We start from the raw sequence: 15060 nt of genomic DNA, 5'->3' as shown, positions 1-15060 counted from the left end.
GAGAGATGATGAAAAAGAAGAGAGAGAAAATAAAGCAAATGAATATAGAGTGTTGGAATGTATGGAGTGTTGATGAATAGTATAGATTGTGGGACCCAATCACCCAATTAAATTGTGCCACCTAAGAGAAATGAGAAGAGAGAGAATATAATTTAGTGAAATTTGGAGTGTGTGCACAAGTAGCACCATTGTGGATGCTCTTATCAGGTGAATGGCAACTCCAGAGGAATCGTTTAACAGCATTTGATTATTTACTAGATATATGTCAATTGCTTTTTTACTTGCATTTTCTACATTTTAATTGATGCATTTGCCATATTTAATAGGAGTGCAAGCGGGTGTCGTGGACAAACGCACATTGGGTTTTTGTGTTTCGAGTTTCATGGGGCTTGTATCTTGTTTTCTTTCTTCCCTTCGCTCATTTTCCAGGAAAGTAGCACCCAGAATTTGTTCCTCTGGGTAATACCGCCCCTAATGCAGTTAGAAAAGTCAAATGGACCAAGCCACGCTGAGTCCTTCGAGAAATGGGCTTGGCCCAATAGATATCCACACATTGTTTTGATCAAAGTTACGCCGTTAAGGTATCACGAAAGCAGAGGGACATGGCCAGTCCATTTTGAAGAGAGCCCACCAAACCAGCTTATGGACCCAATCATTAACTACCTTTGTACTTTACAAAGGGCCCATCAGCCCATTCTCTTCTAAGTGATAGCTATTGGCCCAACGGGCCCAACTTATTGCATGCATTGCTATATTAAATTCTGAAATTCTTAAAAAGTGATCCCAAAATACCCTCAATTAATGTGAAGCCTTGAATGTGAAGTGGGCCCTATATATATGTTTTTAATCAATGGTTATTTTAATGTCATATAGATTTGATGGACTTTTGAGTGTCAAATTTTGAGAATCTTTAGCATTGTTTTTAAATTTGATCACCTTGACACGTGGAATCAAATGATACGTAGAACTTGAATGGCTTACATAGCACGCAGCGCAGGTTAGCATGACCCCTTTTGTTGACGACTATTTAAAGATGGTAGCCCCCAGGCACCAGCCAACAATAATTCGAGCGACCGAAACACAACGGGAATCAATTTGGCCTGCTCTCGCACGCATCGAATTCGATAGATTCGATCAATTTGTTGCAAAGGTAATGTTTTCTGGTTCATTTTTTTGACTTCGATTGCTTCGTGTGGTTTCCTGAGAATCGACCAGAAAACAAAAGCAGAAAGAGAGAGGGAAACTTGAAATCCTGTTACGACGTGATTTGAATTCGCTCTCGCTGTTTTCAGGTTGCAGAAGACGAACTAGATATCCAGGGTTTATATTCGCTTTCGCTTATTTGATAGTTAGTAGACTCTTCTGTTCTTGAGTATTGTAAATAGAATAAAAATTTTCTGCTATTGAAGTTAGGTTTTTAGCTACAGATGAACTTCAATTGTGTTGGCCAGGAGAATCTATATGTTTGTTTCATGGTTTCATCTGATAGCTGGGCTACATACCTTAGCCATAGTTATAGAATATGCCATAGAACATGGTGGTAAAGGAAACTACGGACAGAGAGGACGGAAAGACATTGGTGAGAACAGGCAAAGCCTTATTGAGGTTGAGTGAATAGGGAAACTACATACCAGTATGAAATAAAAAATTCAGTCATGGAAGGAGCCAAAAATAGTGAGAAAGTTGTGGAATAAGGTATCAAATTTGGAAGAGCGGAACTCTCTTTTGCTTCGTTTGTATACCTCAAGTGCATCTTTTGCTCTTGTACTAAAATAGAAATGAAATTCCTCTTCCTATTGTTTCTATTAGATTATCCATGGATAACTCATGAATATCCTGTGATGTTCTTTGCAATTTGCATGTTTGTGAGGTTCTTTGCACTCATCAATTACTGCCTAAAATTTTCTCAGCATAGAGTTAAATGGCATGGTGGAATTCTGATATAGTATTGTTTTGGATGTGCCTTCAGGCATCATGGGAGTGAGAGTTGGACTTCTATTTCTTTTGGTTTTGGGAGTTACTTGGACTTGTGATGCTAGAACAGTGGTGACCTTCAAGCCAAATAAAGTGGTCTATGATATCTCAGGTGACCTTCAACCAATATCATCGCATTGCCTTTACTCTCTCTGTCTCTCTTTTTTTCTCCTTTGTGAGTTTATTCCACTCATCATTCCAATGCCTAAGAAGAAAGCATGGAAATACTCCACATTGTATTCCTCTGATCAAGCACCATACACTACTTAAACTAGAAATAGTCATCTACTGCTTGTTATCCCAATTAATGGTATCCATGATGTGGATATTGTAGCTTTATATATAGTTATATACTACTATCGTTGTAATTAATTCTTAAAATTCATTAATAGCAAAAGTTATTTTCCTCTTAATTGATTTGATGTGGGGCCTCTTAACTATCGCATTGTGCCTTGAGATCTTTTTTATGCGTGTGTGTACTTTATTTTCTTCAGCATAAGATGAGAGTAAGAAGAAGCCACAGAAATTTGTTTTTCCTTTCGATGGATTCATTTGGACTAACCTGTACAGTTTTGGACAAAGGCTTTAATGATGATGATGATAAGAGCAAAATTATTTATGTCTGTATATCCTTTTACTTATTATGCCCTCACCGCATAATATGAATAGATCCCATGGGTGAACAATAATATGCATTTGCCCTTTGGTGACGTTTCTTTGTCACTTGGACATGTATAGGTTAATGATTTCACCTCTAACACATGTATATAAGCATTTGATTATAATGTAGCGTTTATGTATACATTTTTCTGCTAAGCTTCATATACTTTATAGAACTTCTTTCTTACATTTGTTGATGGATGTGGACTACAATGATATCTCATTCAAGATCCCTGAAAATTTGTAGCATGATGTATGCAATCCTTTTCTGGATGGAGCAATAGTTCACATTTTTTGAGGAAATATATAGATTTTTGTAATCCTTACTATATGTTAGCAGTAAAATAATGCCGTATCTTGCAGGCAATCAGAAGCATGAAAGCAGAATTAGAGCCTTGGAAGTTTCCCGGACTGACAGAGTGTGCACATTATGCGAGGAGTTTACTACAGAGGCAATTGGTTACCTCTCTGAAAACAAAACCCAGACAGAAGTATTGGACATGCTTCACAAAGCATGCTCACGAGCATCTTCGTTCAAGGAACAGGTAGTCATTTAATAGACACCATTTTGGATAACCAATGAGGGGCTGCACATGTGGTTTCGTTCTCTCTCTCTAGATTTTATTCTGTTTCTTGGTTGGTCTTTGTAATCTTGAATATACACCATTTTAGGTAATCAATGAGGGGCTGCTAATGTGTTACTCCTGATGCTTGTCAAGTTGTCATAGATGACCATTCCCAATGCATGCTTGAGGAGAAAATATGGACATGATTCATGTTTTTTTTTGGCAAACAAAGAAATATTATTATCAAGTTGATTCATGAATGAGCATAGTCTACAAGTATGAATTTATCGTCTGCCTTCTAGCTGACTATAAATTGTCAATGGGTTGTAGACCATCTATGTCGTGATAAATATGTCTTGTATCACATCTTGCCTACATCATCATCATCATCATCCAAGCCTTATTTGAAATTATTTGGGTTACATCTTGTCTACATATTATCCCTTTTCTTTTGGCATCTTTTTTGGGTAATTTTCTTATGATCCCTTTTGATTTGGATTGTGTAGTGCTTGATTTTGGTGGACTATTATGCTCCTTTGTTCTTCCTAGAAGTTTCCTCCATACAGCCAGGAGATTTCTGTATGAAGGTCAATCTCTGTGAGCAAATTGCACTTATTTCTCCTAAAATACATGAAGATACATGTGGAATATGCCAACGTGCTGTATCAGAAGTGTTGATCAAGTTGAAAGATCCTGACACACAGGTTTGCATTTGCAACTTTGATCATTTTTAAGGAAGGATAATTGATATGATTTATCTACGACCTCAGTTGTTTATTTGAATCCAGTCTCTATGCAAGTAGTTCCTCTAAAGTTTAAAGTTATTAAATAGCATGAATTTTTTCATAGGTCGTTACTAATGATTCCTGATACACACCCACACTGCTAACAAAATAAGCTTCTCTGGTAGGGTTATTTTTAAGATTAAAAAATCTTACTGTCTTAGACAAAAGCAGTGACTTAAAAAAAAGACCTAGCTAAAAGGGAAACGTTCTCCACAAAGGATCCCTCGACTCTTAAAAAAAAAATTAAAAAGAAAAACAAAATTAATGGTCTTCCTGCATCACACTCGTGTGATATTTATTAAATCCATTAAGTTTTATATGGGACTAATTGTGTCTGTGTTCCATAAAACTGGGTTTACTTCTTTCTTTTTTGGTTTTTTTTTTTTTGAATTGGAAACAGTAGTGGGCTTTGAAATTTGGAAGAAGAAAAGAAAATAGGGGAATATTACATATCCTGAGCGAGACATGAGCGTCAAGTTTGTCAGTGTGGTTGCAATTTCAGTACCAATTGTGAGATGATTAGCTTCACATTGCCTCTATGTTATCGAGATGCATGATCAAGTGATAATTGTCACAAAAGAATATGCCACCAATATGTTACAGGCCTTAAGGGTATTTCATGCCATGAGGGATATTATAATTTGGTGACTTATGCTCTTTATGCTTCTATGCCAGCTGGAGATTATTGAGCAGCTTTTGAAGGCATGTAATTCCATGAACAGCTTCACTACGAAGGTAAGAACTATTTGTCAAAGACTACAAAATCTTGACTGTGCTTGAACCTAGTTCTTATTCCAAAATTTTTAATTTTATATTTGCAAGAGCTTCCCTGTGCCATGATTTAGGTAAGAGAGTTCAATATACGGTAGATTTTTTAACAAGGTTAACTAAATGAGACGAACAAATGGTTTCTGTTATAGACTTGGTAGGGAGCATTGTGTAGCCTGTGCCATCTTGTTGATACCGCTAGAGATATGGATCATTCATATCCAATGGATGCATCACATATCATTTATTGGGCATGCAAAAAAGAAAGAAAAAATTTCTCCTTAGGAATACGAGGCGAGGGAAATAGAAGGTCCTTCCTGCGTTTTCATCCATTTTCCACCCTTCTTCCTGTTCACTTCTAGCAAACAGAGTCTAAGGTCCAACCCCATAGTTGAGAAGGAACTTTTTATATTTCAGTCTGCTTTGGAATTTCTCTACAAAAGCATGAAATACCAACATTTCTTGACTCTTTTTTTTTTCCCTTCACCTTTTGTAAGCACTACGTAGGCTGATATCTTTGAACTCATTCGCAGTGTAAGAAGATGGTCTTTGAGTATGGGCCCATTATCCTTGCCAACGCAGAGCAGTTTCTTGAAACTACAGATGTATGCACCATCTTGCAGGCCTGCAAATCACACACTGAAACAGCAAGACAATCATTACTGTCGGTAGGTGTACCATTGCTGGCCGATTCATAATTTATGGCAGGAAAGTTGAAAAAACTGGGGAATGGGATCTGCTCCGTGCCCGGCTGTTACTATTCTTCAACACAAGTTCATGTATGATAATCATTAATCAAAACGTAAAGTGATTTGTGTTCCACTCGTGGAAAGAATAATATGATTGTGCTGTACTGTTGTAAAATTTCAGTATTATTTCGAGTTATATGATTCTGAAAACTGTCTTCACAACAGAAATGCTACACCATGTGCCTCGACGAAATTTCGTGACGGCAAGTAGGGTTCTTCAATTTTTCTTTTTTCTTTTAAGGCTCTTTGAGGCGTTTGAGCTGTGTGAGAGGGCGAGTTTGTTAAGGGTCTTTGTATGAAGGTTCTTTGAGCTTATCTCGCAATACCTTTGGACACCCAAAGCACAAGAGTTTGTGAGCTAAATAGAAATTAGAGGTAAAGATCAGATCATTCAGAAACAACATGAGCCACCGCATTCCCACTTATCAATGACATTTCTGATTTCCCACCATTCACACCCGACCTGAATAAACATAAAAAATCGATGAAAAACTCTGTTACAACCAGCCTAGCGGCTAATTATCAAATTCAAAGCCAGCTCCAAATATTAATGCCATATCCACATTCTAAACCAGTAATAAATCACCATTCTCAATTTCTCTCCTCCCTCTTCGAATAGGCAGGGCTTTCACAAAACTAATAAAAATCGTGCACGCAAAGGCAAATATGATGAAGGAAAGCCACTTCTACTAGTCTCATCTTGTTAGACAACCATTCAATTGAAATAGAGGGTGTAACCCATTCTTTATAAAGAATATGTATATATATTCCCAAAAAAGGATGCCCTCTTCCCCACCAGTAGAAATGAAACGAGAAATTCAAGAGAATTATAAGAGACCTACCTGTTACCTGACACACAAGTTAATGCATACCCTGTATATTCCTCCTATCCATGCTAATGTTAAGTAAACATCAATCTTCCTTATAAAGAGGAGGAAGATACAATCTGTCCGGTATTCTAAATTCTCAAAGAGGCTGTTTGCCTCTTCATATCAGGAGGTGTATTTTTGTTCAAGTCCCTCATACTGTCATTTCTCTTTCTTAATTAAATTGACCAAAGTGACTGTACATCTGAGTTCGGAAATAAATTCCCAATATGGGGCCTTGTGACAGACGATCTCCCAACACCCTCTGCTGAAAATGGAATAGCCTGCTCCTTTCTGCAAAGAAAAAGCACTACACAGTTATATTACCACTATGAAACTTAAAACATAAGAAAAGCCTCGAAAGAAAAATGGTTTAGTGAAACCAAACCACAGACAATGAGAACATTGCATCTCTAGGCTTGTGTACTGTGAAGCAATCACAGAGGAAGGGAGTTCATTATGTTTAAAAATATCAAATGCGAGAACATCATGACCATAGAAAAGTTCGGAACATTCAAGGCATATGCTTTCCATTCTCATTACAGTCATGAGTGATGACGCCATTGTATTGCATCTGAATTGGATTCTTTCTTTTTTCTTGTTTTGTTTTACAATAGATGTACAGTAAACATTCAGAAATATTTTACTTTCAAGGCACAAGAGGCATCAAAAACTCGCCACCTTTGTTTCCACAAGTTTCTAATTTAAAGTAGGACATTAGAGTATCATACAACAGAGAGGTTCCTACCATTGAAGACGGTCATAAAAATACAACACGAAAGAAGCTATCAACATTGACCCATGAATGCTAATAGCAGTTGGACCCTACTCCCGTTAAGTTAGCATATTCATTTCAAAAAAAATAAATAAAGATTGAAACTTGAAAGCACCGCCTCCTACCTTAGAGCTGCGTACTTAGTAACAAGTTCATGCCTTAAGACATGTAAGTAATAGGTCGTCTGCATTACAATCAAAACAACAGGTCATCTGATCAAGGAAAGTTAATTCAAATATTCAATTTCTTCTTAAACAACTCATTAAGCCAATCCAATAGAGTACTAAGAGCTAGCAGCATAGAAAAATTCATCTGCCAGCTACTTTGGGTCTGAATCCGACAAGGATTGAGGTTTCATACAGAACCTTAGACCAAAACTCTAGCATAACTAGAATGTGGCCACCATAACAAATAAAAAATTATCATGTAACTCGCTTGCAAAAGAAATCGTATTCTACAACTGCTTCTCTCATCAACTAGACATTGCCCAAGATTCTACAACTGCTTGTCGCCTTCCCCTAAGAGAATAATTTTTGCTTTCAAAAGAAATCGTATTCTACACCATAACCAAAAGATACAGAACTAAGAACTCGTTATCATCATCATCACAGCCTTAATCCCCAATTTGGGGTTTGTAATGTTACGTTGCAAAATACCAAGGAGAATCCTTAGGATATCAGGGACATAACAGAGAAAGAAGTATAGAACAAACAAATAGACTGTAATGCAATGAACATCCCCATAGTTTTATTCTACAAAATTTTGAAACACAATTTTCCAATGGTGTCTCATTGCCACTAAAATATTCAGATATCCTTATATTCGGGAGAAAAAACATGACTTTTTCCTGGTTGGCATAAGCATTCCAACCGTCTCAGCTCCGTCAATTTAAAGGTTTCAGCAAAAAAAAAAAATTTCAAGTTTGTTTATATTGTCATATCTAAAGTTTTTAATTCATCATCAGTCAACATTAAGTTCTTGTTTTGCATTACATGCGAACTTATTTAGCCTAGACAAAATAAGAGAGGTTAAGAGGGTAAAGCACTTACTTGGCCCAAGAATTTGCTAGAGACACCTCACATGAATAATTGATTGTGGAACCATTAGGACTTCCATTATTCATATCATTCTGATTACATTCCTCCTGAGGTTTGGGAGGGAAATGGTTCTCACTGCCTGCTAACGGAGGGAAGAAAGCATTTTGTAACCATGGGTGAGGATCACCCGAACTAGTGACAGGGCTGAACGGTCCACCATTTTGGCTATTACCCATAAATACCTTATGAGGAGAATGAGTGCCAGGGAGAACTGGATCATCTTTTGTGAACAATAATGTATCATCTTTTGTGAACAATGATGTCATAGATTTCTGAGTTGGAGGGTGCTGAAACTCTTCCATATTTGATCTGTTCAGCTCTGGGGGTAAAAACAAGCTTGCCGAACCACCTATCAAACCCAGACCATCCTGACCAAGAGGAGAACTATTCCACATCTGCCATGTCCCTTTCTCACTTGTATTAGCATTTGCATCATTTCCAGGAAATGCGTGCAAGTCTTGAACCTTAGGGGTGCCTGACGGCCAGTTGGAATTATTAAGCTTTTCATCCGCCATCCATAATCGTGACAAAGGAGACTCAATTGGAGATAGCTTGCGGACTTCAGGCGAAGGAGAGAGATTCTTCATAACATGACGTCCTTCCAATCCCAGGTCTGTTCCAAACCCAGTCCCCAAGTCCAGATTAAAGTTGTCAAGGGACTCCAAAACGGGTCCAAGCAAGGATATGGGATCAGGAATATAACATGGATCTTCATAAATCTCTTCAGGTATAAAATCATGAGGCCCTTCTCCAGTGCGAGAAAAGACAGGTTCGATTGTAGGTGAGAAGCCTAAACTACCACTGGTGGATCCGCTTGCATACACACCAAATGGTGATGGCAGCCCAAAACTGATTGGGTTATCAAAGGATTGTGTTGATAACTGACCCTGTAACTGCATGCTTTGTACTTCAGATTGAGATTTTGAGTTAGGGCTACTGATGACATTTACATTTGAGGATGGTGGAGGAGACGATGAACGAGTGAACAATTGCTGCCACGATTTTTTAGGTGCTGTTCTTGGCTGGGGTCCAGAGAACACCTGCCACAAAGAGCTACTATTTTAACATTGTTTTCTCTCTACTCTAATTAATTGTTTTTAAAAAAGAGCACCTGCTAAAATTGAATTTTTTTACCTCTTGTGCATGATAAAAAAATTTAATTGTGTTAGTTCACCAAAAATAAGTATGATAATAACAATAATCCAAAAAAAAAAAATAGAACTGCTTTTAGAAGCGGTATAAATCGTTTTCTTGCTTCAAAGTCACATAGAACCCAAGAATCCTAGACCATGAGAACAATAGAGGCCTAGAATTTTCAAAAGAATGAAACAAGCATCATGTCAAGTCCATAATATGTAAAAAGGTGCAAATGCAAAAAAATGAAACTGGTGAATCATTATGCAACTGAAAATTCTTATTGACATTCGAGCAGACACACGCAAGACAGGAAAATAAAATCAGAACGAGAACGGGCAACTAGTCATATATTCCAAGGAAGAGAAATCATCTGTTTCAATAATTGATGGAGAAAAATAGAAGATACTGACACAACAAACATGGTGAACTGCAAAAAACTTACAGGAAGGCTGATGCTCTTATCATCCCCGTTCATACTTGCTTTTCCAGATTTGTGGTCTGGAGGATATAAATCCCTCCTATGAATAGTAGCATTAACATGATCTGCAGAACTACTGAACTTGTTCTCTTTTGTAGTAGTGTTAGAAGTGCCAGCACCCCTTCCAAAGAGACTATCTCCACTAAAAGCTCTAGATGAAGACAAAAGTGTACCACTCATGTGATCAAGATATCTAGTTTCAGTATTCCCACGGTTAAAACCGTTTGTAGATGTACTCTTTGTCCCGGATTTCTGTTCCTTGCGATCAATATCATTCTTTTTCTCACAGTCCCGCTTCCGCTCAGCCTCCTTACAAGCTTTCTTTTCTAGCTCCTCAGCATCAGAGTTGCTCTTACTAGACCCCTTATCTTTGTCTTTCCTTCTTTCCTGACGCTTCTTCTCAGCTTCCCTTTTACTTTCTTTTTCCCGGACTGGCATTGATGTTTTGTTGCCATCTCTTTCAGCCTCCATTTTCTCATCCCTCAGTCTCCTACGTTCCTCCACCAATCTTGCAACCTCCTCCCTCTGCTTTCTCTCTTCCTCCTCCAGAAGCTCTCTCCCTAACCTTGCTTGTCTCTTCTCTTCAGCTTTTCTGCGTGCTTTCTCTCCTCTACTCTCATGACCATTTCCCCCATTCTCGCCCCGCTTAGCCAACAAGCCCCTGTGATCTGAATCAGCAGAAGCATCCTCCCTGGATGAACTAACCCTAAAAATCTTTCTCCAAAGCCATCTAATGCTCATTAGAAATGATGTTAGCAGCTTACACAAAAAAAGTAAAACACCTGAATAAGAGTTCTCAGCCAGGCAAAGCTCATCTCGTCCGAAAATCACACTCCCATCATTCCTCCAATAACTTGATTTCCCTGCAACACACCCTCCAATCCAATTCCCATTTTCTAGCCAATCCTGATTGCACATCCACCCATTATCATTCCATGATTTTCCATTAAGTATTTTGCCACCTTTTCCGACCGGATCCTTAATAATACCTGTATTTACAGTTCCCAGACTATGTGGAAGAGACACATCCAAAACAGGTCTCTTTGAAACATGCCCACAATAAGAACACATAAACCGACCACCACCAGGATTCTGATCCCTATAGGGAGTCAAGCAATTTCTACAACGCCGTGTGGCTGTTTTCCTAAGTTTCTGTAACTCGATAGCTTCGAACCTCTTCCTCTCTCTGAGCCGTGCATTCCTCCGCACCCGCCAAGCTGATAGCTGGGGCATCAAAATCTCGTACCAAAAGAGAGTAACCAAAAGCACAAAAACACAAGCCAACCTAGGCGAAGTAATCTCAAAACGAAAAGCAGGTGGAAGAAGCTGGGAGAGAGCCCACAGTCCTATAAGAGGTATAACCAACCAAGGCAGCATTGTAGCAACCGGGCGAGACCACTTTTGAATCACACACAGTATACACATTATCCTCTCAACCCACACCTATTTTCCCCGTATTGAAATCCCAGCAAAACCCTAAAATGACGACAGCCTCTTCCTCCTCCTCCTCCTCCTCCTCCAACTCTCTAACCAAATCAAATGCCAACAATCGAATCTCAAGAACCCTAAAAAAAATAGAAACAAAAGAGTTAATCCAGCATTAATGTTTCGAAACTCGATAGATTATTAGATCAATAGAAGCTCCATAAATGAATGAAAAAATGAAAAAAAAAAAAAAAAAACAACAACAACAACACAATTCTGGAATTGCTGCTGCAAGCTGCTTCTCTCAATCGAATGGCAGAGAAATTCCGAGACTTACAGATTTAAGGGAATGGTAGCAGATTAATATGCTTTATCCCGAAGAAAAATACGCAGCGCGATTAGGTAGCGGTGATTGGGGTCCGTATTTGGATTCGGGTCGAAGCGGCTCAAGTCTGTTCGTTCCGTTCCTTCTTCTTACCGGCGGATAAAATGTGATGATAGATTATCTAAGAAAGACAGAGAAAAAAAATATGAGTTTGCAAGGAAGGTAGATTTTAGATTTAATAAGCAACCCCTTGAACCGGATTCCTTATGCGGTCTGACCGATTTATTATTGAACTGGGTTTTGTAGCCCTTTACCTTTAGGCTTTAGTGATTGTATTTTTGCTTTTTCTCCTTATAAGAAAATTTATTTTTGTTCAGTTTTATGGGCATGGGCCTATTTGTGCTCGAGATAGAACGCAATCCAGCCTCTACTTAATGTCCAGTCCAGTTTATGTCATCGTGCGCAGCCATGAGCTTTGCTTTTCCTTTCGGTGATTCCAGCCCACAAATACTAATATAAGCCCATAAATTTATGTCACTGGCCAGGAGGAAAAAAAAATGGGTTGGGCCCTTTTTGATGGCAACAGGTTTTAGGCCTATACATAATTACATGTGACTTTTTCTCTTGCTATATGTCAAGGCCCAACCCAGGATCAAGCCTGCAGTTCGTAGTATGGCCATGGATGAGAGGTGGGTTGTCAAGGACCGTTAATCGATTCATGTAAACTTACTTTCCAATAGATATTTAGCCCTAGGAGATTATTCAAATCGAAAAGTTGGGTCTAGATTGAGCTCTCAACTTGGAATTCTGCATCTAGAAACCCAGATTATGGTGTCTTAATATGCAGTATCACCATCATTGTTATCATTGTTGGACTGGGTATGGGATCATGTCTACAAAATAATATGCCAAAAAAAGACGTAAGCCATACAAAATTTACTGTATAAATGGGGAAAAAAATCAATGATAGAAAACCCGATATTACTTTTTTTGATTATGGGGATATGATGCATTTGTACTGTTGGATGATACATCCAATTTCATCAAAGAGAAAAGTGCAGCTCCAAATGCAAATTCACTTAAAGGATTTGACATAATCGATAATATAATCGCAGTTGGAACTTAACCCGCCCCACAACATCAGCTCAACAACAGAGTCCTAGCAACAACCTCAAATCCTCTGGGCGAATTTGCATTCGCAGAGGCACTTCTCTCCAGTAAAATTTGATGTATCATCCGAGAGTAGTAATGCATGACATCCCTGTAACAAAAAAAAAAAAGAGATAAATAATGAAGTAGCGAAGTCAATTGCTCGTGACCGACGCCTCTGGTTGATAAACTAGTGCACTGAGCTTGGATCGCAGCTTGTTCCAAATTTCTTGGCTTACTCCGTCGTTCCTCTCTCTCTTTTTAACTTCCACAACCATCAGCTCCTCCGTTAACCTGTGAATCTCTACCACGATAACCAAATCACCATTATCTCCCACAAGCTTTGCTCCCCAGTCCCTCATCACCACCTTCACATTCTCCCCTTGCGACACTTCCTTCACCCTCGCTAGAATCCTCTCCGGCGTCTCAGCCGACACAAACCGCTCTTCAGATACTCGAGAATCGGACAACTCGCTGAACAAACCGGACAAATCAAATCCGGACGAGAACGAAATCAAATCAAATGCGTTTAGATTCTTGGAGCTGGCGTCCTCTCCGTGGTCCTTGGATCCAAAATCCTCGGTCTGAAACTTGATTGCTTTGTATCCTTTCTTGAACCAGGGGTCATGGATGATCTCATCAACAGTTATCCTCGTCCCGGGATTCGTATCCAGTAGCCGAAACAACAGCCGTTTTAGATCAGGAGACGTCCATTTAGGGCACCGAAAATCGCCTTTGTAGATCCTACGGTACATAACCATGAGGTTCGGGTCATTGAACGGAAGATAACCTGCATTGAGCACGAACAGGATGACTCCGCAAGACCACACGTCCACCTTCGCACCGTCGTATCCTTTCTTCGCGAGAATCTCCGGTGCCACGTAAGCAGGAGTCCCGCAAAGTGTGTGGAGCAGTCCGTCGGGTCGGATCTGCTCCTTGACGGCGCTGAGACCGAAATCGGAGACCTTCAAGTCCCAATTCTCATCCAGGAGCAGATTCTCGGGCTTCAAATCGCGATGGAAGACTCCTCTGGAATGGCAATAACCAACGGCTGCGATCAACTGCTGGAAATATCGACGGCTAAGATCTTCGCTGAACCGGCCTTTCGCGATCTTCGCGAAGATCTCTCCTCCTTTAGCGAACTCCATGACAAAGTAGATCTTAGTCTTCGTGGCGAGGACTTCGAAAAGGCGCACGATATGAGGGTGTTGCAGTAGGCGCATGATTGAAATCTCCCGCTTAATGTGCGCCGCGAGCCCTCCTTTCATGACCTTGTTCTTGCTCACGGCCTTGATCGCCACGCTCTGCCCTGTACGCACGTTCCTAGCGTGGTACACCTTGGCGAAGGCCCCACAACCCAGTAGCTTCCCCAGCTCGTATTTTTCAAACAAATTAACTTCCGCCACGGCTGCCGCCGTGCCGTCCCCTTCCCCGGCAGAATCCGAATTACTGTTCTCCATGCTCTCCAGTTAATCTCAGAAAGAAATTTTAAAAAAGAAAAAATCAGCAGAGACCCAGGTATTGTTTCTCTTACTGACAATGGCAGGAGTAATCAAATCAGAGAATTATTGTTTCTCTTTTGCATCATAATATCGTGAAGAGGAAGACTATCTAAATAGCGAAAGAACAGTTGGAACCAAAAGTCCGGAATTCTTTTTTGAACTGTCAGTTTTATCTAGAAAGGAAGTATCAGAACAAAGACGTTGGGATTCTTAGAACTGAATTTGATTTTTTTTGGTTGGAATTGAATAAGGTCGATTTTAAGCTAAAAATGGCACTATGAAGGAGCGAATATAAGAATACGACTTGAACAAAACGGAATTTCTTTGTATTCCAAACAGGGAATTCGAAGTGCGAAACCAAAATGGCTGTCTTTAACAGATTGTCTGTGCTGGATATTTAAATTGAAATTACTGATATTTGAATTTGTACAAATTTAGACCACTTTTCTTGATTGAAAAGTGCGGTAAGGACTAGCCCTAGCCAGACACTTGTCCATATTTGTTTGGTGGGAAGGATACGTTAGTTAACCTAAATGTCATAGGCAGTGCACCTAAACAATATATTTATTGATAATCAGAACAATTACTGTTTTTAATTTTTTGTATTCAGTTTGCCTTTGATAACTTATTAACATTTAATTGTTTATCAAGTGTTTCAATCTTTCCATGTATCTCGTTACTACCCATGACTCCTTTTTTCCCCTTCTTTAAGGATAATCAGAACTTGATTTCACTTGTACCCAAAGTAACCAGAGGCTGGATTGTTGGAGAAGAAATAGATACAGACAAATAAAATATATCATA

At 39.2% G+C, this 15060-nt stretch overlaps 3 protein-coding genes across 4 annotated transcripts; 1 reads left to right on the top strand and 2 right to left on the bottom strand.

Annotated features, from left to right (window-relative positions):
- Positions 1–1045: 1045 nt before the first annotated feature.
- Positions 1046–5670, top strand: LOC119995395 (prosaposin-like). Of its 2 annotated transcripts, XM_038841875.1 has the most exons (7): positions 1046–1150; positions 1970–2086; positions 2998–3179; positions 3707–3904; positions 4661–4720; positions 5287–5358; positions 5462–5670. In XM_038841875.1, exons 2-7 carry the CDS (start codon positions 1975–1977, stop codon positions 5468–5470), a joined length of 633 nt encoding a protein of 210 aa, XP_038697803.1. In that variant the 5' UTR covers positions 1046–1150; positions 1970–1974; the 3' UTR covers positions 5471–5670. The 2 variants fall into 2 exon arrangements, with proteins under 2 accessions (XP_038697803.1, XP_038697802.1); XM_038841874.1 differs by having other exon boundaries at positions 5287–5670.
- Positions 5671–6169: 499 nt separating this feature from the next.
- LOC119995393 (stress response protein nst1-like) lies at positions 6170–11815 on the bottom strand. The gene is made up of 4 exons (XM_038841872.1): positions 11618–11815; positions 9820–11420; positions 8193–9280; positions 6170–6662 (listed from the first exon to the last, which is right to left on the bottom strand). The coding sequence occupies exons 2-4, from the start codon at positions 11278–11280 to the stop codon at positions 6548–6550; spliced, it is 2664 nt and encodes an 887-aa protein (XP_038697800.1). The 5' UTR covers positions 11281–11420; positions 11618–11815; the 3' UTR covers positions 6170–6547.
- A 711-nt stretch (positions 11816–12526) lies between these two features.
- On the bottom strand, positions 12527–14628 carry LOC119994825 (CBL-interacting serine/threonine-protein kinase 14-like). The gene has a single exon (XM_038841266.1). It carries the CDS (start codon positions 14212–14214, stop codon positions 12910–12912), a length of 1305 nt encoding a protein of 434 aa, XP_038697194.1. The 5' UTR covers positions 14215–14628; the 3' UTR covers positions 12527–12909.
- Between the last annotated feature and the right edge of the window lie 432 nt (positions 14629–15060).

The sequence above is a fragment of the Tripterygium wilfordii genome, chromosome 3 (assembly GCF_013401445.1).
Source record: "Tripterygium wilfordii isolate XIE 37 chromosome 3, ASM1340144v1, whole genome shotgun sequence".
NCBI lineage: Eukaryota > Viridiplantae > Streptophyta > Magnoliopsida > Celastrales > Celastraceae > Tripterygium > Tripterygium wilfordii.
The sequence above is the reverse complement of the archived record's forward strand: the minus strand, read 5'-3'. Positions and strand labels throughout refer to the sequence as shown.